The sequence below is a fragment of the Cloeon dipterum genome, chromosome 4 (assembly GCF_949628265.1).
Source record: "Cloeon dipterum chromosome 4, ieCloDipt1.1, whole genome shotgun sequence".
NCBI lineage: Eukaryota > Metazoa > Arthropoda > Insecta > Ephemeroptera > Baetidae > Cloeon > Cloeon dipterum.
The window spans coordinates 26,208,242-26,229,287 of record NC_088789.1 but is presented as its reverse complement, the minus strand read 5'-3'; the positions used below and the strand labels follow the sequence as shown (position 1 = coordinate 26,229,287).

Genomic DNA, 21,046 nt, shown 5'->3' with positions numbered 1-21,046 from the left:
GAGGGCACTCCCTCGCCCGTCCATCGGCGTGTTACTCACTCGCAGCCGCCGCGTTCATCGCCGATGACACACACAGCCCGCAATCATGCTGCTGGCTGGGCCCGCCGATGCAAATCTGCTGCTCGAGGAGAGAGAGAGAACAGCGGATACGTGACTTATAGTTTAGCTTGCTGTGTGTGTGTATCCCCTTTTGCGCAGTGCTTTTATCAGTACGGAGACGGAGTGGATATACATGAGACATACGCTGACTTATAAAAGGCGATTGGAAACACAAATATGGTGATTCATACCAATCAAGTCGTTTCCTTGATCGAGTTTTTCTATACTGCTTTTATTTATAAACACAGGATTTTCATGCTGAACGCAGGTTCTGGATTGCGAATTAAAATGTTTTCAGTTAAATTAACCTTGAAGAGTCATAAAATTAAATTATTCGTTCTAAAAGCGATCAAAATATTACTTAGTGACCAGTAAAAACGTGGATTCAAAGAACATTCTTTTTAGACAAAAATTTGAGATAAACTACAAGAATATTCTCTTCTCTCAAGGTCCAAGAATAGATGAGATAGGAAAAATTCCTCAATTTCCAAACATGCAGCAAGACCTACCTCACCAAAGAATTTAGATTTGTTTACTTTAATCTACGGAATATTCCACACCTTTTATCATAATTGGGAAGCTAGCAACATCAATCTGAGCCTTAAATTGAAAAAAAGAGAGCTGAAATTAACTAGTCTAAATGGTTCCAAGTTTGAATTTGTGAGTCCAGTGATAAAGAAACCATAAAATCAATTAAACTGTTTTTGTTATTATTGAAACGTTTAAAAATAGGTGTTTTTCTGCTGATAATGAGACAACTATAAATTAAAAAAATTGAAAATATGAAAACAAAAGCTGCTTACTTCTGATAAAAACCTAAAAGCCTTGCTGATGGGCGAGGACCACTGAAAATTCTGCTGGGTGCCGGGAGCAGAAGACAGACGTCTTGAATTTCCAGGCCACCTGTCGTCGTCGCAGAAGCCCCTGAAGAATGCCACCCGGCGAGGAGAGGGGGCTCTCTCTCTCTGCGTGCGTAATTTCATGGCGACCAGCTTCCTTCCGCCCATATTCACTCGATTATGCACAACTCGTCGGGGGCTAATTGGATTCTGGGGTATTGACTGTGAAAAATCACTGGATTCCGTCCCCGAGCAGAGCAATTATATTGGCGTGCTGCCGCCTGATGAGAATTTTCAATGACCGTAATTGATTTAGCCACCGATGGACGGACGAGTTGCTCATTTTCCCGGCGAATGACACATTTTTCCCGCTCGATTTGCTGCATTCCAACGAGCGTAGTCACGAGGAAACTATAATCTGCACTGAATCAGCGATCACAAAAGGAAAGTTGTTTTTTGCAAATGAAACTTTGGCGGCTGATTATTTTTTATAAACCATGTATTAAAACATATTCATCATTTTCATCATCTGTACATTAAAAACTATACATGAAAACATACTCGCACTGCTCTTTTTATGCCAAAAATGATAGAATTTCGATAAAGTCCAATTGAAAGGGCGCCGAATTTCCGCGCTTCCGAAAACTACACAGCGAGTATAGAGAATTTTTCGCTTGATATGCATTTCATCAAGAGCCGAGAATATTAAATGAGCGCAAAATACAGAAGAATTTGCTTGTCTGACATCACAAACCGACATTTACTGAGAAAATGAACAGCAATAAATATATATTCACTCACTTGGCTGGTGGTTTCTTTCTTTTTTGACTCTATACACGGATATAATAATAATAATTAATGAATTCATTAACCATTACAACATGGCAAAATACATGATCGTTTAGCACTTCTAGTTATTGTGTGTGTGTGTGTGTCTGTGTTTTTCGTGAATGTATGTGTGTGTGTGTGTGTGTGTTGTGATATATAAAATTCGTTTCTGCTCTTTTTTTTCACTTAATTCGCGATTACAACAGTACATTACTACTCAAGCAGTGGAATCGAACAGGGGACACAGTCACACACGCATCTCCTCTCCATTTACAAATTTTCCAAAAATTTAGAGCTCTCTGCTTTCGCTAAATCCGATTCCGACACACAACTGCGCAGTATACAATTATTTTCCGGGGGCTCGAGTTATTCATACAAATTATCAGTCCGTTCGACTTTCTGTTTGTGCCTGCTTGCGGTCTGGCCGATAAGATAAAAGGGGAACTGACTGTTTCTCGCGCCCGCAGAGACCACAATAGGCCGGAGAGGAGCGACCCTTGGGCTCGGGGCTCAGGGTGGCCGCAGGTGCCGACGACAAGGATCGAGTGAAAAAGGCCCGGGGTTATTTGGCGTGACGTCAGCCAGCCAGTACATAAGGTCGCGGCTTTAGAAAGTGAAATCCGTGGGCGACTCACCGCGAGAGATATAGAGAAATGAGGGAATCGAGGGAATTGACGGAAATAAAGGAAGAAAGAAAGATTGGTAGAAAGGAACATTCACGCACGCACGCACGGGCGGTCCTCTGTCACAGGCCTGCACTAATTAGTCGCAAAAATATCACATGGAGTGCACAGACACGTATTCCGTCCGTCCACGGCCGTCCGTCCGGCCGTCTAGAGCACTGTGCAGCAGCAGTACGACTTCTTCTCTTTCTCGGGGTTATAGTTCATCTCGCGGACGACCTCGGCGAACACCTCGTTCACGTTGGTCCGCAGTCTGGCACTGGCTTCGAGGAAGGGACAGCCCCAGTTCTGCGCCAGGGCCATGCCCTCGATGGTGGACACCTCGCGCTGGTGCTCGAGGTCGAGCTTGTTGCCGACCAGCAGGATGGGCACGCGCTCCGAGTTCTTCACCCTGGTGATCAGCTCCTTCATGGGCTTGATGTCCTGGAAGGTCTGGTGGTTGGTCAGACTGTACACGACCACGAAGCCTTGGCCGTTCTTGATGTAGAGGTCGCGCATGCTGGCGAACTGCTCGGTGCCCGCCGTGTCCAGGATCTCGAGCACGCACGGCGAGCTGTCCACCTCGATCTCCTTGCGGTAGAAGTCCTCGATGGTCGGGTCGTACTTCTCCATGAAGCAGCCCGAGACAAACTGCACGGTCAGGGCGCTCTTGCCAACCCCGCCCGAGCCGAGCACCACCACTTTAAACTCGCGCATCTTGCACGCGGGGCCGCCGCCGGCCGCCCTCCTCGGGCCACAAGGCACTCGCAAGATCCGCGACTGTCCAGCCGTCCCGTCCGATCACGCCAGCAGCTGCACTGACACGGACTTGTGCTGCAGACTAGCGCGCATCGTCTCCCGTCCGCACTCAGACAGCCATCTTGCAACACTGACACGGCCGCCGACCAAGCGCACGACACCATAAACAATTGGGGCCGCCGCAGCCGCCAGCTCCGAAGACTCGAGACCTCTCGCGGCTTCGGTTCCAACCGCGCCGTCAGGACAGCCAGTCGACGCGCAGTGCCTCTGAAATTTGACAGAAATCTCAAAATCTAATCTTAAATAAGAGGGAAATATCTTTGTTTTTTATTCCTCGAAACATATTTTAAATTTTTTCGTTTCAGCAGCACCACATTGATTAAGATTAAGAGGCTGATAATGTTTTTAACTTCATTATTTAAATCACAACAATAGACCAGTTTCAAATATTGTGTTTAATTACCTTATATCACAAAATCATGTCTCTAATTTATATTGATTTGTTAAACAAAATTTAAAACTTTAACTTTTACTTCTACTGTGCTTGCTATTCAAAATACTTCATACAATATTAAATTTATTTAGAAATTAAATATTTTAATTTAAAATTGTTTTTAATTAAATATACTAAATAAAATAAAAGTAACAAAATTTTATCTTAAAAAGCTATTTAATATTAAAATAAAATATTAAAAAAAATTAATTTATCTTTTAAATTTGTAAATTTTAAAAAGAATCGAAAAAAGCAAAACTTTCAAGTTTATTTAAAAAATTTCAACAATTTAACCAGAAATTCGTGTACAAAAAATTCTGTATAGTGCACTCAGCCATCCCGTTGATTTTATATCTGGCGGCATGTGATTTTAACATTCGATACAATTGCGGTCCATTCTTAGAAAAACGAAATAAAAAATAGCTTGGCAAAAGTCTCTTTAACGGTTTGGAAATTCCCATCTTGGCTATTATGATAAAATTATTGGTCTGATCGAGTCGCAGGGCCTTGAATTAAACCAGCTTATAATGTTTAAGAGAAATTTGCTGTTTTAAGAGCACACAAATTCTAAGAGGCTTAAAATTCCGGCCAATTTGTAACTCTGATGGTGCAACAATAATTGGATTGTGACATTTTTAACAAGAGCTGAGAAGCCCAACAAGCGCGGTTCGCACGCCGCACCGGCATAGCTTTGTTTTGGTGAAATTTACTCCAACAAGTTGGCTGCGAAGTGTGCGTGTCAAGAGGAAAAAAATAGAGTGTGGAACGCTGGGTCCGGTAAGTGACGTCGTATTTTGTGTTAGAATATTATTAGAAAAACAGGCGTGGTCGCTCTTAATTAATAGTACAAACCGCACTCACATTAGCAGGTATTACGAATTGTGTCTCTTGACTGTTCCTATCCACTCTAACGCGGTGTCAACTGAGGATTGTCAAAATTAGACCCGTACGTCCTTGGGCCTCGACAAAAAATGCCTCAAATAGCTGTCTGAGCGCCATTGCGAATTTTTGCTACATTGTTAAAGGTCTTGCTGCCCCTTATCGCTTTTTCGTTAGGAAGACAAGGCGCGGTACATAAGTTTGCTCTTTGTTGGTAATTCAAGTGAAAACATATTTTTTCTGTGCGCTGTCGAAAAATAAATCGCGGTGGTCGAATTAGAAAGCATTTATTATAAGGTTGTGACGTTGACTGTACTCAAACCTAACGATTTTTGTTCTCCTTAAAGGTCCGACAAGTGCGTGAGTCAACGAGGAAAATACAACATTAACTGCAGCCCACGTCACACGCAAGTGAACTAGACATTTAACATGTCATACCCTCCATTACCTAACCAGTCGCCGTATCCACCAGCGGGTAAGTGTTGAAATTTTTACTTTGCGTATTCAAAATTCACCGTTCCTTTTAATATGACTGCAGCGTGACTTTTATCTGTTTCTCATTTTTTATTTAATATGAGACCGATTCACACTTAAAGATTGAAATCCTTGTCATGAACTGAATTAGTACATACCAGTAAAATCTGTCAAAACCGGAAAACTAAAAATATTGTTTTTAATTTATTATTTAAAAGAATTCAGTTCTATTTGCTTTAATTATATCAATGGTGAAAATTTTCTATAAAAGTTTTCTAGAGAGGCGATGCATGAAAACATAGTTTCATCTGAGAAAATGTCTCGAATATTATTTTAAAAATATTGAAGAGCTTGGTAGCCCGCATTGTTATGGAACTCTTCGGAGTGTCAAGCAATAATATGAAATATTTGAGAAATTCGCGAAACTGGCTGCCCAATTCCAGAGATGGTTAATTTAGCGACTCGAAATGCCACTAGCCGGGTTTCGCACCTTTCCTCTGGTTTAAGGGACAAATGTCCGGCGTTTCAATGAAAAGAGCTCGGTGCGGGGAGGCGAAAGAATAGTCAATTTGAGACCTAGCTCCTCTGCGGCCAGTCAGGCCCAATGTTATCCGCTCGGCGGTGTTATTATGGGACCCGGTGAGCTCATAGCCCACACCAAGTGCTGAGCAGAGGTTAAGAAATATATAAAAACAATTCTTATTGTGTCTCAAGAGATACATTTCAATACTGCTCTCATTGTCAGTGACTTCAATCTATTCCAACATTTCCGTGAATGAAGTTTCTTTTAATTCGAGATATCGTGTTGAATGAGGAGCACTGATATTAAACGTTGTAGATTTTAAATATATACAACCTACCATCCTGCAATTCTAAGAAGTGAAATGACCCATTCATTTTTTATTAAATCTTTTCCAAGAAAAAAATGTTATTTTTTCCTTAAGCACGTCGTCAGCTCATTGATTTAGGAATCAAACGTAAAAAATGCAAAGGCATCGATTGAAATTATCTTGAATGGCTCTTAAGATTTTTTTTTAATTATAATTTTTAATCATTTAAAATATCAAACACAGAGATTGTTGCAACAAGTACAGCCAGTTTTTTCTTCAACTTATCTACACCCAGGCTAAAACAAACAAGAACACAGATGGAAAACCCAGTAAAGACTTATTGAATAAGTTTAGTGTTGCCTATATTTCCCATTTTCGTTATCAGTATTGAAATAAAAAAATAGTTGTTATGCGAAAGCGCTCTCGGTATTATATGAAAAGTATTAAATATTATGATACCTTTAATATTGTTGGAAATAGAAGTGCAGAAAAAATAATTGACAGCACTGAACGAAAGCTAAATAATCGGCTCAAACCTCAAGAGTGACTGCGTATCGTAATCGAAACAAAAATAGCAGTACTAAATCTAATCGTACACTAAATTGAGAACAAGACGCACTGACGCACCAGAGAATACGCAAAGATCGATTGACTCCTCGAAGCAACGCAAAGTCACGCAGCTGCCGGTGTGCACTTTAATATTATCTGCGTCAGAGCAGACTTTCCAGGCGCGTCAGTTTTTATCTCGGCGATAAACCCAAACTCCCGATACTTATATACGAATTTCGCTTGCAGCAGTGTCCATGCCTCAGCCGAGCGCCGGTTACAACATGCCGCAGCCAGGAGAGAGTGCATACCCGCCGCCAGGAGGCTACAGTGCGCCCTACCCGCCGCCGGCCTCATCCCCGGGGTACCCACCCTCGGCCGGAGGATACCCTCCTCCTCAGCAGCAGGGCTACCCTGGCTATCCGCCTGCAGGACAACCGGGGGGCTACCCTCCGCCTGGAGGTCAACCGGGGGGCTACCCTCCGCCGGCACAGGGTGGGGGCTACCCTGCTCCGCCGATGGGCCAAGTGGTCACCCAGCAGCCGATAGGCACAGGAGGTAGTACACTAATTCCTTCGTTTGTCCTCAAATATGGTATATGGGTTGTGTCCTTTATCATTATTTACTGTTTGGTCGCGACCTATTTGTACAGAGAGTTTTACAAAGATTGAACGATGAGTCTCTCCCCTTTGATGTGTGTCAAGCAAGCCAACCGACTTGTCCCTTTGGCCCTGTTCTTGTTAACCTTTCAGCCACTGGACCAGACCCCAGTCATTCCCTTCTTTTGGTTTTGGCAACAGCTGAATGTCAACGATGATTCACCTTTTTGTTAAGGAGAAATCGAAGGAATGTTTATAGTTCAACTCGGAACAGTTTGATTTATAAACCAGGTTTGGCCGAAATGTGAACTATCATATAAAGACAGGAGTATTTTCACTCAAAAAATAAACCTAAATTGAAATTAAATCCCTTTAATAGTTGGTCATGAAATTTTTTATGATGATTAAAAATGATCACCAAAATTCTTGTCCTGGTTATATTTTGAATTTAATAATTTGAGCGGTCATATATTTTTGTCTAAGCCAACGTAACCAAAAAACGTCGAAACTTTGGCCAGTAAAATGTAGATAGAAGATATAACCATAAAAGTACTATCAAGTAATAAAACTGTTTTTTTCTGATTTTGTATGGTTTGATGAATTAATATATGACTGTCACAGCTGTGAACAGTTTTAAATGTTTCCAAGAAATAAACATATTTGGCAATACTTGCCAAATTTTAATTAATTTTATTCAAACAATTCCTTTAAACAAAAATAATGCTTCTGCGCAGACATAAATCCACAAGTAAGTCCTTTCTCCATTTCTCTTAGATTAAAACAAACCTGCATGGCCATGAAAATTTTTGCCCATTTCTTTTACTGAGAAAATATAGTAGCTATTTCAGTGACAATGATATATTTCCTTGCTACGGAGGAACTCACAACTGAAAATATTTAATAACTCTTTGATTAATTAAAATAAATTGTTATTAATGATTGCATTCAAAATATATAATTAATTGTTGAAAATCATCTGAAGACCGCCAAAATTAACTTAGCAGTAACTGCAGTTACACGCAAATTAGAAAATGAAGCTGACGTTGCCATAAATTCTAAATGGCTTAGACAGTGCGAGATTGGAACAGTGTTTTAATGGCAAAATAACTGTTAGAAAGGTGTTCTGGTAAAATATAATGCTTGAAAATGTAAAATCATCCGTATTCTGGGATTATAAAGGACTTTGTTGAATACCGTTTCAAAAGTCATCCAACATTTAAATTAAAGTACAGAGCATACATGTCATAAATCATTGTTACAAAAAATAAACTTATTAACACGGTTACAAGTATTTCCTGCCAGCTGACCATGCTCCAAAGTAAGCACATTTTTGCAAACGAGTGAGTCACGTAAGTAATAATTATTGTAACATGAGAATTGAAAACAAGCGTCGGAATTGGTTTTTTGTGTCACGTATTTTTACACTACTTTAAATTAAGTGTGAAAAACAAATAATGCTGGTTTCGTTTGACGTATTTGGTTCATGAAAGAATTAGAAGACTTCTAATACTTTTGTTTGAAAAGTGATAACCTATTCCACCGTGCTGATAGGCTGGCATAGCAGTAATTCCTTCTATTCCGTCTAGCAGGGAGGGATTGTTTGATTGGTCGGTTAATTGGCTTTATGACGATTCCGACTGATGAATGGTGCCAGAGAAGCTGCTTATTATATATTCATGGTTCACGGTCGCATTGTGGCTCCGCGTGTCACTCAAGTTGTTTTCTTGTATTGTTTTTTTCCTTCCTATGATATACTTACTAGACACCTTGCGGCGTTGTGAGGACAGGCTCAAAACTGCTGACTGCACAATCAAGTTGACAATTAACATCTTCTGCAAAAGGGATGAAGTTTTTCATAGGTCCGTTTCAGTTCCTTTCCTTGTTCAAAATCTTAGAAAATTAATATTAGAGAAGAGAAAAATGTGGAAAAGCCAAAATTGGTTGCGGTATTAAAAATAGAGTGCTATAAACAAAGACCACTCTGACCAGTAATGATATTCTGACGTCATAAAACGTTCAGATAGCTATTAGGATTCAGCATAAGTCGAGTTGGATACGTCAACATTAACTTTGATTGATGTATACTGCTTGTTGTATTTTCCATTGTTTGCTACGCTGAAACGCAACATCGAAAATTGAGTCAAGCAATCAGGCCAATAGGGATGTCATTTCCTGATCCCTATTTTGAAGGCACATTCAGTTACCGATCGTTCGCGTGGCTTTTTACAATTTATTTTTTCGACTTTTGAAAATGTGCAATTTATGAACTGTTTTTGTTTGAACTAATTGACCTAAATTAATTGTTATCTAATATTTGGACGAATTGGCACAAATTCTATAACGGAATAGTGGCATTTTCTTGCGACGCAGATCCAATGCTGGGTGTGCACACGAGAAGCAGTCGAGTGTGTTGGCACTCAGATCATGCACCTTGAATTGTAATCACTTTTCCGTGGTAGGGGTATGTAAATTTCATTTCATTTCCTTTTTAAACTGGTGCCAGAAAATTTTCTCCAGAGGTAGCTACTGCGTATGCATCGTAAGCCTTTTTCTTTTGATTAAATATTTACGCGTAAAGCATTGATTGCTACATTCAGTCGCTTATCTATTTGTCAAATAATCGATAATATCAGATCAAATATTAATATTAAAGCTTTTCCAAGATACAGACAGCAAGTTTATTCCAACTCGAGAAATAATAATAATAATTAATTCTTGGATAAGATATGGTCAAGCACCAAATCAAACATCTTAATCAACAAGAAATAGATATATAAAGTTTTTCGACGAACAACTACGTCTTAAAAATCCATTTAAATAATATGCATCTTTTGCAAACGGGCTTCACCTTTCTCGTGAGCGCATGACGTCGTTACTAATCCGCAACAAACAAGTTTATTCACAACATGCAAATAGCGGGTTTGCACGCGTCCACTTTGCAATGAAAATGAAGAGTTATCTATCGCCGCAGGCAGTGTAACAACTTGCATCATTACCTTCCGCGGCCGCGTGTCACGTGTGAAACAATAACCCACACTCATAAGTGCACACGATCCTGGCGTCTTTCACCATATTAATTAGAATGACGCCCGATCGGCTGCAGCATTATTATTATTTTCCCCGCACTCGACGGTTGTACGCTCACCTGGCTGGATGTGCTCCTTTATTAGCACTGATAACATTTTTGCCCGACTGCCGCTATTCTTCGGACCTTGGCTGCCATTATCTTTTCAATGGACTAATATTGACTTGATTGCCGGCGGACGCAGTCAAGACCCGTGTAGTTTCTCTCGCGGAGAACCGCTCCGGCGTCCACGATGGACGGGTACCAAAGCGAGAGGCAGCCGCTGCTCGGCGGCCAAACCACCTTCCAGTACATGCGCCCCAGAGCCAGGCGAATGGTCATCAGACGCATGTGGTCCAGGGTATTGCTCGAACTGCGTGGCGGCTACTCCAGGTACAAGCATGTCCATCTAAAGGAAAACAAATTTGCTTTCTTCATTGGAGAAAAAACACTAAAATATTTTAGCTGAAATAATTTCTTTTTTATTTGTGACAAGGTTAAATTTTCCATGTTTCTCGTAGCTTATCTCCTCGTTATCATAATTTTGACGTTTTCCAGTCTGTGTTTGATTTAACGGTTAGAATTTTAATCATTTTACTGAATCACAAAGGATTATATGCACAGACAAATTTTTAATGAAAAAAAAACGATCCGATTGTTGGATTTACCTTGGTCTCTGAATAAAAAATTTGGCTAATAATGATTAGGCTAAAATGCCTGAGCTTTTTAGAACTCCAGTTATTTCTTGTCGTTCGCCTATGTGAGAACAAGTCACTCTAAAATCCGTAAAATCCTAAAAATTAATCTTAAAAACATGTTTATCTCTGGATTGTTTTTGAAATTTGATCTTATATACCCAGATTGTTGATTTGCTTGTTCGATTTTCTATTCACTAGCAATATATCAATTTCACCAAACAACAATTGACTGTTACAATAATCATGGTCAATTCTTGATCTTCAACGATAAAGATCTTAGGGATTACAGAGCTTTTGCAAGATTTCCTATGAAATAAGCAAATTTGAACCCTTCAATCGTCTCTTCTTGTTTGTCAGGGTGAACCAACGTTATCTGCGGAAGGTGAATCGCCCGAAGGACTTTGCGCCCATAGAACGGAAGGACAGCATATTGTGGGCGAAAATGCTGGCACAGTGCAGCAGTCCGTACACCACGGAAAGCCAGTTCACTCACGACATGGCCATCAAAGCCATCGAATCCGGCGGCCTTGCCGTTTTCTAAAAAAGACTATATTATACCCCTTAAAGTTCCTGACTCTTCGTTCATAATACTTTGAGACTCTCTGTACATATAAAAACTAGGTTATAAGTTGACGACTGATCTTTGTATTTGTATTATCGACTCAGTAAGTTTTCTGCTCGCGATATCGGCAAATGGTCTAAAAATATAAAACTGGATCATGTTTCAGGTGGTGAAAACTGGATGCAAGCCCCCCAAGGCCCACCAAACTGCCCTCCGGGATTGGAATATCTGACCATGATTGACCAGCTCCTCGTTCACCAGAAAGTAGAGCTGCTTGAAGGTACGCTTTTAAAACGATTCAAAAGAAGAAAAAGTTATAAATTAAATGTAAATATCTTAATAATCTATCTCACAAGTCCCGTCAAAAGGACCCTCAAATTTGTAAAGCATATCAAGTGACCTTTATCACCATTGTAATCTTGGCTCCGCTAGGAATTGATATGGATGTCTATAAATGATAAATCAAGTTTTTCTATATTCAAGAATGAAGAGTTTATGTATCCAAAATAATTCTAAATTTCGTGTAGCTATGACCGGCTTTGAAACGGCAAACAAGTACTCGATCAAGAACAGCATGGGTCAGAAGGTCTACAGCGCCAAAGAGAGCAGCGGATGCCTCGTGAGGAACTGCTGCGGCCCCAACAGGCCCTTCGACATGAAAATCTATGATAACTTTGGAAATATGGTCATTCATCTTCACCGTCCGTTCGCTTGCCAGAGCTGTTGTTGCCCATGCTGGTTACAGGTTCGGATTTTATTTAAAACCATTTTCTTTTTTTTAAAAATGCAATTTATTACTGTTATGCTTTTGAAAAAGTCTAAATTACCAACTCAAAAGAATGCTTATTTAAAAATTGTATTAAATGGTTAAGCATGAGAGAGATATAATTTAATTTCTTAAAATTATGACTGAGAAATATAATTTTTAATTACAGGGTGGAACAAAAATTTCCAAATAATGGTGTTCTTACCACTAGGATGATTTTAAGTTGAACTTAATCTCATAGTAGCATTGGAAATGCTAGCCAATTTTCAAATCAATAGGGAAAATTAAGATTCATGCAAACTGAAAACCCTGATTATTAGCTATATGATTATCAAAATTTGTTTTATTATTCAGTTGATACTCTGGTCTTGTTCTTTTTGTTTTAAAAATTTTAAAAATGTCTTTCCTTGTAGAGCGTGGAAGTGACCGCACCTCCTGGAACCTTGGTCGGAACTGTGGAACAGAACTGGAGCATCTGGACTCCTCATTTCAGCATTAAGGATGCAGCTGGCAATGTTGTACTTAAGATCAAGGGCCCCTTCTGCACTTACAGCTTGTGCGGCGATGTCGAGTTTAAGGTATGATTAAATTACGCCATTACGTTGAAAGAAAAAAAGGAATTTTGAACGTTTTTTCTCTAAAATAATACTGTCATCATTCTAATTAATGCAGCCTTTATGGCCAACATTCCTTAATATTTAATTATTAAACGAGTTGGCTAAATAAATATCATCAAAAATAAAAAATTAAAGTTTTATCTCTTCAAAAATTTATTTTAAGCCATGTCTGCTTCCAATTAGATCCTGTCTGCCGACGGAGAGAGGGAAGTGGGCATGATCTCGAAGCAGTGGTCAGGAATTGCCAGGGAAGCGTTCACTGACGCTGATGTTTTTGGCATTTCTTTCCCCATGGATCTGGATGTGAAGATGAAGGCAGTGATGCTCGGCGCCTGCTTCTTGATTGTAATAATTAACTAATTGAATTTTGCACTCCGTAATCTAAAATCCGACATCATTTCTTTCAGGATATGATGTTCTTCGAGAAGAAGGGAAACAAAGAGAGCGACGGAGTGGGAATGCTTTAAGTGTCCATTTTTATCCGAGTGAAGTACACAGATATTTACAACATTTTCAATTCCTTCCTAGAGTGGCAAATTTTTTTTAAATTTCTTCATGAAGCAAATAAATATTAATCACTAATTTACAGATCACAGTCGCACAAAAAAAATTAACTAACCCTAACGTTTTGAATATTTTTAATTCCTATGGAAAGTTTGATATGAATTACTGAACAACACATAAAAATTGATTTTCCACTTGTTTATTTTTGTTCAAACTCTTTATACTCTAAAATTCGTTCAGAGAATGATTACATTTTATTAGTTATATGTTTAGGCTATCGTCGTTTTCAGCAGTTTATGCTGACAAGAGATGCACACTCTGTCAGTTGGCCTTAAAGCTCTGGTTCTAGTTCTATTCCTGTCAAATATTGACAACAATATGTGTCTTAAAAAGAACACAATTTCGTCGTAATATTACAATATATTAAGTGTAAAATTATGATTATATTGCATGTTGCGAATGTTATAACATGGGAGCTATACATATAATGTCGCTGGCGCACAGATTATGGAATACCATCAAATCTGTTCATATTTTGTCCAATGAGTCGATACGAAATATTATTCAATAAAATATATAGTTCAAAACATAATCTTATATTACCTTTCATGGAAATAATCGCCCTCACCACCATTGCAATATCAAGAAAAAAATGAAAATAAAGCTGTTTTTCCTGTAGAAATTATTAGTCCAATTAAACAAAACAAGTTTTGTTAGGTATTCTTTATAAACACTTTGCAGAATCAACCGGGTTAACCATGTATGATTTTCAACGTTTTCCCAAATTTTCTGGATTGCCAACTCCGTAAGTATTTTATGCATTTATAATATGATACTATTAATATAAATTACATTAGAATACGATAAAAAATTTCAGAATGATATAATTAATTTGCTAAAATCTTTAGAATATTGCCAAGTCACGATTATTAAAAACATTACAATAATATTTTTATATCCCCGTCTGAGGTTTTATGGATTACGAAACAGAGCTGTCACGCGTTCATCAATAGCTCAAAAATCAAGTTTTATGTTTATTATCAGATTTATAATTATTAAATTAAATAGGAAAGCACCAGTCCTGGTAAGCAGCTGCTTTTTTCAGGCTAAACAATGTTTGCAAGGGTGGAGCCCAGTTACGTGGAGTTGCAATCGCGCATCTGCGCAGGAAAGGTGAGCGAGAACCAGAAATATATTGAAATCAGTGTGTTTTTGCTATCGCACGCCTCCCAGATCCAAATATATCCAAATAACAAATTTTTTATTTGGGTGGGACCAAGTTTATTTGTGAGTTTGCACTCTTTTGCATTGTTTTTACTGTTGGCTCGTATGTATTGTTAAGGCATTTTCAGGAGTGTCAAAGCAAATTTGAGCATTCCGGGGACCTGAATACTGGCTGCCCTATTTCAGAGATTGGAAAAGGTAGTTAGTTAAGTGACTCGAAATGCTGAGAGATAGCTCATCGCGGGCTGGGAGAGACGCACCAGCGCCAATTCGCCACTTGCTGGTTTCGCACCTTTCCAGCAGCTTTAGGAACAAATAATGTCTGGCGTTTCAATAAAAGACCTCTACGCGAGGAGACAAAAAGATGGCCACATTGGGCCCAATAAGCTCCTCTGCAGGTGGCCACTCGGGCCTCGTGTAATCCGCGCTCAGCGATATTATATTTATTTGGATCCCTTGGCCGTTCTTGATGTAGAGGTCGCGCATGCTGGCGAACTGCTCGGTGCCCGCCGTGTCCAGGATCTCGAGCACGCACGGCGAGCTGTCCACCTCGATCTCCTTGCGGTAGAAGTCCTCGATGGTCGGGTCGTACTTCTCTATGAAGCAGCCCGAGACAAACTGCACGGTCAAGGCGCTCTTGCCAACCCCGCTTGAGCCGACCAAGCGCACGACACCAAAAACAATAATAATGTATTAGGGCCTCCGCAGCCGCCGGCTCCGAAGACTCGAGACCTCTCGCGGCTTCGGTTCCAACCGCACCGTCAGGACAGCCAGTCAACGCGAAGTGCCTCTGAAATTTGACAGACATCTCCAAATCTAATCTTAAATTAGAGGGAAATATCTTTGTTTTTTATTCCACGAAACATGTTTTAATTTTTTTCATTTTAACAGCACTTTACAGATTTAAGAGGCAGGAATTTTTTGCATATATGAATCAAATTTTGACTTTTTACATAATTATTTAAATCACGATATAACAATCACAGTCCAGCTTTAAACTAACATTGTGTTCAACATCCGCATATAAATGAGTCCCTTATTTATATTGATTTGTTAAAACAAAATTTAAAAATGTATTTTTACTTTCACTGTACTTGCTGTTCAAAATATGTTATACAATATTATGTCTATTTAAAAATTAAATATAAAAATTTAAATTGTTCTTAATTAATTATACTAAATAAATAAAAAATAACAAAATTCTAACTTCAAAAGCTATTTAATATTAAAATATAATGTTAAAAAAAGTAAATTTTAAACTTTTAATTACTAATAAAAATCTAAAAAGAAAAAACCTGGAAGTTTACTTAAAAATTTTCAGCAATTCATCCAGAAATTAATATATAAAAAATTCTTTACAGTGCACTCAGCCATCCCGTTGATTTTATATCTGGCGGTATGTCATTTTAATAATCGATACAATTCCGGTCCATTCTTAGAAAAGTAAAATAAAAAAAATACCTGGTTTAAGTCTCTTTAAGCGTTTAGAAATTCATATCTTGGCTATTATGATAAAAAACATTGTTCTAATTGAGTCGCAGGGCCTTCAATTTAACCACAGCTAAAAATGTTTAAGAGGAATGGGCTGTTTTAAAAGCACACGAATTCTAAGAGGCTTAAAATTCCGGCTAATTTGTAACTCTGATGGTGCAACAATAATTGGATTATGACATTTTTAACAAGAGCTGAGAAGCCCAACAAGCGCGGTTCGCACGCCGCAGGCCGCACCAGCAAAGCTTTGTTTTGGTGAAATTTACTCCAACAAGTTGGCTGCGAAATGTGCGTGTCAAAGGGGAAAAATAGAAGTGTGGAACGCTGGGTCCGGTGAGTGACGTCGTATTTTGTGTTAGAATAATGTTAGAAAAAACAGGCGTGGTCGCTTGTTTTAAATAATAGTACAAACCGCCCTCACGCGCTATTTGTTTTTTCTTTGTACGCGTATGTATGCTCTGTGAAAGCGACATATACGTAATTTTCGTCATCATCAGTTACATTTTTTCATCACGTAATTTAGTGTTTTTTGCGAATAAATATGGGGATCTGCAACCCCCACATGTTATGCATATGATTTTCTTGCAAACTAAATGAGCTTTCCAGAGGCGTGCTTAAATTTTTTGCCTCAAACCTTTCTAAATAATAGCGGCCGCGCGCAGAAAAAAAGCGAGAAAATAGGAATTTTTCAAAAATCGTACTTTTGAAACTCCAAATCTCGAGTTCTAACATTCAGAATTGCAAAAATCACCCACCGTTGGACTCGTCTCAACCTGCCCTGACCAGCTGAAAGGTTTAGGGGTGCCTATACCCTCCACCCTTAAGTTGCTTTACTTCAACCCCCGCGAAAAAAGTAAAAAAATGTAGCATCTTAGGGGTATAGGGTAAGCACCCTTTCGGCTCGTCAGGGCAGGTTGAGACGAGTCCAACGGTGGGTAGTTTTTGAAATTCTGAATGTTAGAATTCGAGATTTGGAGCTACGATCCCATTTTCTCACCTTTCTCGCCGTCGCTCAGGCTCACCGTGGAAAAAGGCTAGTAAAAATTAGAAATGGTTATTTTCCATTGAATTTTTAATATGGTAATATAGTATTTGCAGTGGAAATAACGAATAAACAAAATCGTCTTGAACCGTCTTAATTGAAAAAAATCGGCTAAAACAGTCCAAATTTATCTGAAAAACCTTCTAAATATAGCCGTATCTTAAAAAAAAATCACAGCCCTGACTATAAGGCTGTGACGTTGACTGTACTCAACCTTAAAATTTTTATTCTCCTTAAAGGGTCGAATAACGAGGGACATACACCAATAACTGCAGCCCACGTCACACGCAAGTGAACTAGACAAGTACTTATCATGTCATACCCTCCGTTACCCAACCAGTCGCCGCATCCACCAGCGGGTAAGTGTTAAAATTTCCTTAATATGACTGCAGCGTGACTTTTATCTCTATATCTCATTTTTATTATATATATATGAGACCGATTCACACTTAAATATTGAAATCCTTTGAAATGAACCGTAATAGAGTATGTACCAGTAATATCTGTCATAACCGGAAAACTATTTTTTTTTAAATTACATTGTCTAGAAAGGATGCATGAAAAAATAGTTTCATCAGGGAAAATGTCTTGAATATCATTTTAAAATTATTGAAAAGCCCGGTTGCTTGCATCATAAAAACTTAGCTTAAATTGACGACTGATCTTTGTATTTGTGTAAGTTTTCTACTCACGATATCGGCAAATGGCATAAAAAAAGAAAACTGGATCATGTTTCAGATGGTGAAAACTGGATGCAAGCCCCCCAAGGCCCAGCATACTGCCCTCCTGGATTGGAATATCTGACCATGATTGACCAGCTCCTCGTTCACCAGAAAGTAGAGCTACTTGAAGGTACGATTTTTTTTAAAAAAAATAAAAAGTCATAAAAAACACACACTAAAATGAACTGCAAATATTTTAATCGATCTGAAAGGTCCTGGCAAAAGAACCCTTAAATTTTTAAAGCATATATCAAGTGATCTTTACCACCATTGTAATTTTAACTCCACTAGGAATTTAGATGGTTGTCTATGATATATAAAGTTTTTCTGTATTCAATAATGGAGTGTTTTTGTATGCTAAAAATAGTACATTTCGTGCAGCTATGACTGCCTTTGAAACGGCTAACCAGTACTCGGTCAAGAACAGCATGGGTCAGAAGATCTACAGCGCCAAAGAGAGCAGCGGATGCCTCGTGAGGAACTGCTGCGGCCCCAACAGGCCCTTCGACATGAAAATCCATGATAACTTTGGAAATATGGTCATTCATCTCCACCGTCCGTTCGCTTGCCAGAGCTGTTGGTGCCCATGCTGGTTACAGGTTCGGATTTTATTTAAAACCATTTTCCTTATTAAAAATGCAATTTATTAATTTATTACTTTCATGATTGTGAAAGAAGTCTAAATTACCACCTCAAAAGAATTTTCATTTAAAAATTTTAATAAATGGTTAAGCATGAGGGAGGTATAATTTAATTTCTTAAAACTATGACTGAGAAATACAATTTTTAATTACAGGATGGAACGAAAATTTCCAAATAATGGTGTTCTTATTACCGCTAGGATGATTTTAAGTTGAACTTAATCTCATAGCAGCATTGGAAATGCTAGCCAATTTTCAAATCAAAAGGGAAAATTAAGATTCATGCAAACTGAAAAAGCTGATTATCAGCTATATGACCATCGAAATTTGTTTTATTATTCAGTTGATAATGCAGTCATATCCTTTTTTAATATTTTAAAATGCCTTTCTATTTAGACCATGGAAGTGACCGCACCTCCTGGAACCTTGGTCGGAACTGTGGAACAGGACTGGAGCATCTGGACTCCTCATTTCAGCATTAAGGATGCAGCTGGCAATGTTGTACTTAAGATCAAGGGCCCCTTCTGCACTTACAGCTTTTGCGGCGATGTCGAGTTTAAGGTATGTTTAAATTACGCCACTACGTTGGAAGCACAAAAAAGAGGGTCGTTTTATTATCTCTTATAGAATATTGTCATTATTCTAAATATAGTTGATGGTATCGTTTCTAAATGTTTTCCAATGTTAAGTTGCTGTGAATAACGTAAATTTTTTACTAAACGAGGTGGCTATTAAGTAAGATCTTTAAAAAAATTCCACCAAATGAAGTTTCCTCTCTTCAAATTTTTATTTCTAACCTTCTACTTCACATTAGGTCCTGTCTGCCGACGGAATAAGGGAAGTGGGCAAGATCTCGAAGCAGTGGTCAGGAATCGTCAGGGAAGCTTTCACTGACGCTGATATTTTCGGCATTTCTTTCCCCATGGATCTGGATGTGAAGATGAAGGCAGTGATGCTCGGCGCCTGCTTCTTGATTGTAATAATTAACCAATTAAATTTTGCACTCCGTAATCTAAAGTCCGATATCATTTCTTTCAGGATGCGATGTACTTCGAGAAGAAGGGGAAAAAAGTGTTACATGACTGTTTCGGGATACATGGAACTAACTAATTTGGGAACAAACCGTGTCACAACGGCCGTCGGCGCCGGAAAGCCCGCGGTTGCCCCCGCTATTTGCAAATTCTAGCTTCAACTGGCCGCTGTGCGTCGCCCTGAAGCCGGACACTGGCTAACCCTTCTTACCAAATGGGCTGTCAGCGTAGTCTTGTCAGAAGGGCGAGTACAAGGGAGAATTACGTTAGGTAATTAATGTTAAGATGACTTACTTGGGGCAATCTTGGCATTAATTACACAACTCATTCATTGCACTCAGGTTATTTATTAGGGAAACTCGTGTCTCGCAGACTCGGCGGCTCTATTATACAATATAGAATGATCCACTTCTTTGCTCGCATATTGAGCGCAACAAAGTGGTGGCTAAATAAATATAACTGGGGGGTGGACAATAATTGTATCCGCCACTGCAAATTAGGGCGACGGAGTGGGAATGCTTTAAGTGTCAATTTTTACCCGAGTGAAGTACACAGATAATTATAAAATTTTTAAACTGCTTCCTAGTGGCAATTTTTTTGAAATTTCTTTAGGAAGCAAAATATTAATCACTGATTTACAGATTACAATTGCACTAAAAATACTAACTAAGTCTAACGTTTTGAATATTTCTAATTCCTATGAAAAGTTTGATATTATTCACTGAACAACACATAAAAATCGATTTTTCTCTTGTCTATTTTTGTTAACACCTTTTATGCTCTAAAATTCGTTCATGAGCATGATTAAATCTTATTTGTTAGATGTTTACGCTATCGTTTGCAGCAGTTTATGCTGACAAGAGATGAACACTCTGTCAGATGGCCTTAAAGCTCTGGTTCAAGCTCTCTATTCCTGTCAAATACTGACAAAAATATGTGTCTTAAAAAGATCACAATTCATCGTGATATTACAATTTACAATATATTAGTGTAAAATTATGATTATATTGCATGTTGCGAATTTTATAACATGGGAGCTATACATATACAATGTCGCTGTCGCGCAGATTATGGAATACCGTCAAATCTGTTCATATTTTGTCCAATGAGTCGATACGAAATGTTATTCAATAAAATATATAGTTCAAAACATAATCAATACTTTTCATGGAAATATTCGCCCTCACCACTACTGCAATATCAAGAAGCAATGGGAGGTATTTGAGCATTTCGGGGACCTAATACTGGCTGTCCTATGTCAGAGATGGCAAAAGGTGGTTGGTCAACATGACTCGAAACGCTCAGATAGATCATATCGGGCTGGGAGAAGCACCAGCGCCAGTTCACCCCTTGCTGGTTTTCGCACCTTTCCGGCGGCTTATTTCGGGACAAATGTCTGGCGTTTTAATAAAAAAAACCTCGGTGTGAGGAGACCAAAGGATGGGCCCAAGCTCCTCTGCGGCCACTCGGGCCTCATGTAATTCGCTCAGCGGTGTTATTTATGGATCCGGTGAGCTCATAGCCCACGGGATGAGCTGGGCAGAGGTTAAAAAAATCGTAAAATAAATAAAAATGAGACAAAAATCCTCATGATGTGGCGCAATTAGTAAAACAATACTAATAATGCATTATTAAATTTGTTGCATTCAAATTAGGATAAAGCAGATTGATACACT

At 38.7% G+C, this 21,046-nt stretch overlaps 5 protein-coding genes across 7 annotated transcripts; 3 read left to right on the top strand and 2 right to left on the bottom strand.

The window, feature by feature from the left end:
- Positions 1-1,419: 1,419 nt before the first annotated feature.
- Positions 1,420-4,656, bottom strand: Rap2l (Ras-associated protein 2-like). Its single transcript, XM_065487370.1, has 2 exons — positions 4,542-4,656; positions 1,420-3,454 (listed from the first exon to the last, which is right to left on the bottom strand). The coding sequence occupies exon 2, from the start codon at positions 3,143-3,145 to the stop codon at positions 2,600-2,602; it is 546 nt and encodes a 181-aa protein (XP_065343442.1). The 5' UTR covers positions 3,146-3,454; positions 4,542-4,656; the 3' UTR covers positions 1,420-2,599.
- On the top strand, positions 4,446-13,811 carry LOC135941699 (phospholipid scramblase 1-like). 2 transcript variants are annotated; one of them, XM_065487367.1, is made up of 8 exons: positions 4,446-4,549; positions 4,907-5,034; positions 6,662-6,967; positions 11,499-11,612; positions 11,860-12,077; positions 12,512-12,676; positions 12,899-13,060; positions 13,123-13,811. In XM_065487367.1, exons 2-8 carry the CDS (start codon positions 4,989-4,991, stop codon positions 13,180-13,182), a joined length of 1,071 nt encoding a protein of 356 aa, XP_065343439.1. In that variant the 5' UTR covers positions 4,446-4,549; positions 4,907-4,988; the 3' UTR covers positions 13,183-13,811. The 2 variants fall into 2 exon arrangements, with proteins under 2 accessions (XP_065343439.1, XP_065343438.1); XM_065487366.1 differs by having other exon boundaries at positions 6,659-6,967.
- On the top strand, positions 10,101-11,435 carry LOC135941702 (uncharacterized). Its single transcript, XM_065487371.1, has 2 exons — positions 10,101-10,465; positions 11,128-11,435. Exons 1-2 carry the CDS (start codon positions 10,326-10,328, stop codon positions 11,309-11,311), a joined length of 324 nt encoding a protein of 107 aa, XP_065343443.1. The 5' UTR covers positions 10,101-10,325; the 3' UTR covers positions 11,312-11,435.
- A 962-nt stretch (positions 13,812-14,773) lies between the features above and the next one.
- LOC135942493 (ras-related protein rapA-like) lies at positions 14,774-15,251 on the bottom strand. The gene is made up of 2 exons (XM_065488623.1): positions 15,176-15,251; positions 14,774-15,039 (listed from the first exon to the last, which is right to left on the bottom strand). The coding sequence occupies exons 1-2, from the start codon at positions 15,249-15,251 to the stop codon at positions 14,774-14,776; spliced, it is 342 nt and encodes a 113-aa protein (XP_065344695.1).
- A 999-nt stretch (positions 15,252-16,250) lies between these two features.
- scramb1 (scramblase 1) lies at positions 16,251-20,525 on the top strand. 2 transcript variants are annotated; one of them, XM_065487368.1, is made up of 7 exons: positions 16,251-16,267; positions 17,216-17,335; positions 17,715-17,828; positions 18,080-18,297; positions 18,736-18,900; positions 19,154-19,315; positions 19,378-20,525. In XM_065487368.1, exons 2-7 carry the CDS (start codon positions 17,290-17,292, stop codon positions 19,447-19,449), a joined length of 777 nt encoding a protein of 258 aa, XP_065343440.1. In that variant the 5' UTR covers positions 16,251-16,267; positions 17,216-17,289; the 3' UTR covers positions 19,450-20,525. The 2 variants fall into 2 exon arrangements, with proteins under 2 accessions (XP_065343440.1, XP_065343441.1); XM_065487369.1 differs by having other exon boundaries at positions 16,254-16,267; positions 17,317-17,335.
- The last annotated feature ends 521 nt before the right edge of the window (positions 20,526-21,046 follow it).

Excerpts from the sequence above, each read along its gene's own strand:
- Rap2l (XM_065487370.1), bottom strand. The coding sequence starts at position 3,145 with ATGCGCGAGTTTAAAGTGGTGGTGCTCGGCTCGGGCGGGGTTGGCAAG.
- LOC135941699 (XM_065487366.1), top strand. The coding sequence starts at position 4,989 with ATGTCATACCCTCCATTACCTAACCAGTCGCCGTATCCACCAGCGG. Across the intron at positions 6,968-11,498 it reads GCAGCCGATAGGCACAGGAG|GTGGTGAAAACTGGATGCAA; the intron begins GTAGTACACTAA and ends ATCATGTTTCAG. Across the intron at positions 12,078-12,511 it reads GTTGCCCATGCTGGTTACAG|AGCGTGGAAGTGACCGCACC; the intron begins GTTCGGATTTTA and ends CTTTCCTTGTAG.
- LOC135941702 (XM_065487371.1), top strand. The coding sequence starts at position 10,326 with ATGGACGGGTACCAAAGCGAGAGGCAGCCGCTGCTCGGCGGCCAAACC. Across the intron at positions 10,466-11,127 it reads CTGCGTGGCGGCTACTCCAG|GGTGAACCAACGTTATCTGC; the intron begins GTACAAGCATGT and ends CTTGTTTGTCAG.
- LOC135942493 (XM_065488623.1), bottom strand. The coding sequence starts at position 15,251 with ATGTCTGTCAAATTTCAGAGGCACTTCGCGTTGACTGGCTGTCCTGAC. Across the intron at positions 15,040-15,175 it reads TGGAACCGAAGCCGCGAGAG|AGAAGTACGACCCGACCATC; the intron begins GTCTCGAGTCTT and ends GCTGCTTCATAG.
- scramb1 (XM_065487368.1), top strand. The coding sequence starts at position 17,290 with ATGTCATACCCTCCGTTACCCAACCAGTCGCCGCATCCACCAGCGG. Across the intron at positions 17,336-17,714 it reads GTCGCCGCATCCACCAGCGG|ATGGTGAAAACTGGATGCAA; the intron begins GTAAGTGTTAAA and ends ATCATGTTTCAG. Across the intron at positions 18,901-19,153 it reads GCGGCGATGTCGAGTTTAAG|GTCCTGTCTGCCGACGGAAT; the intron begins GTATGTTTAAAT and ends ACTTCACATTAG.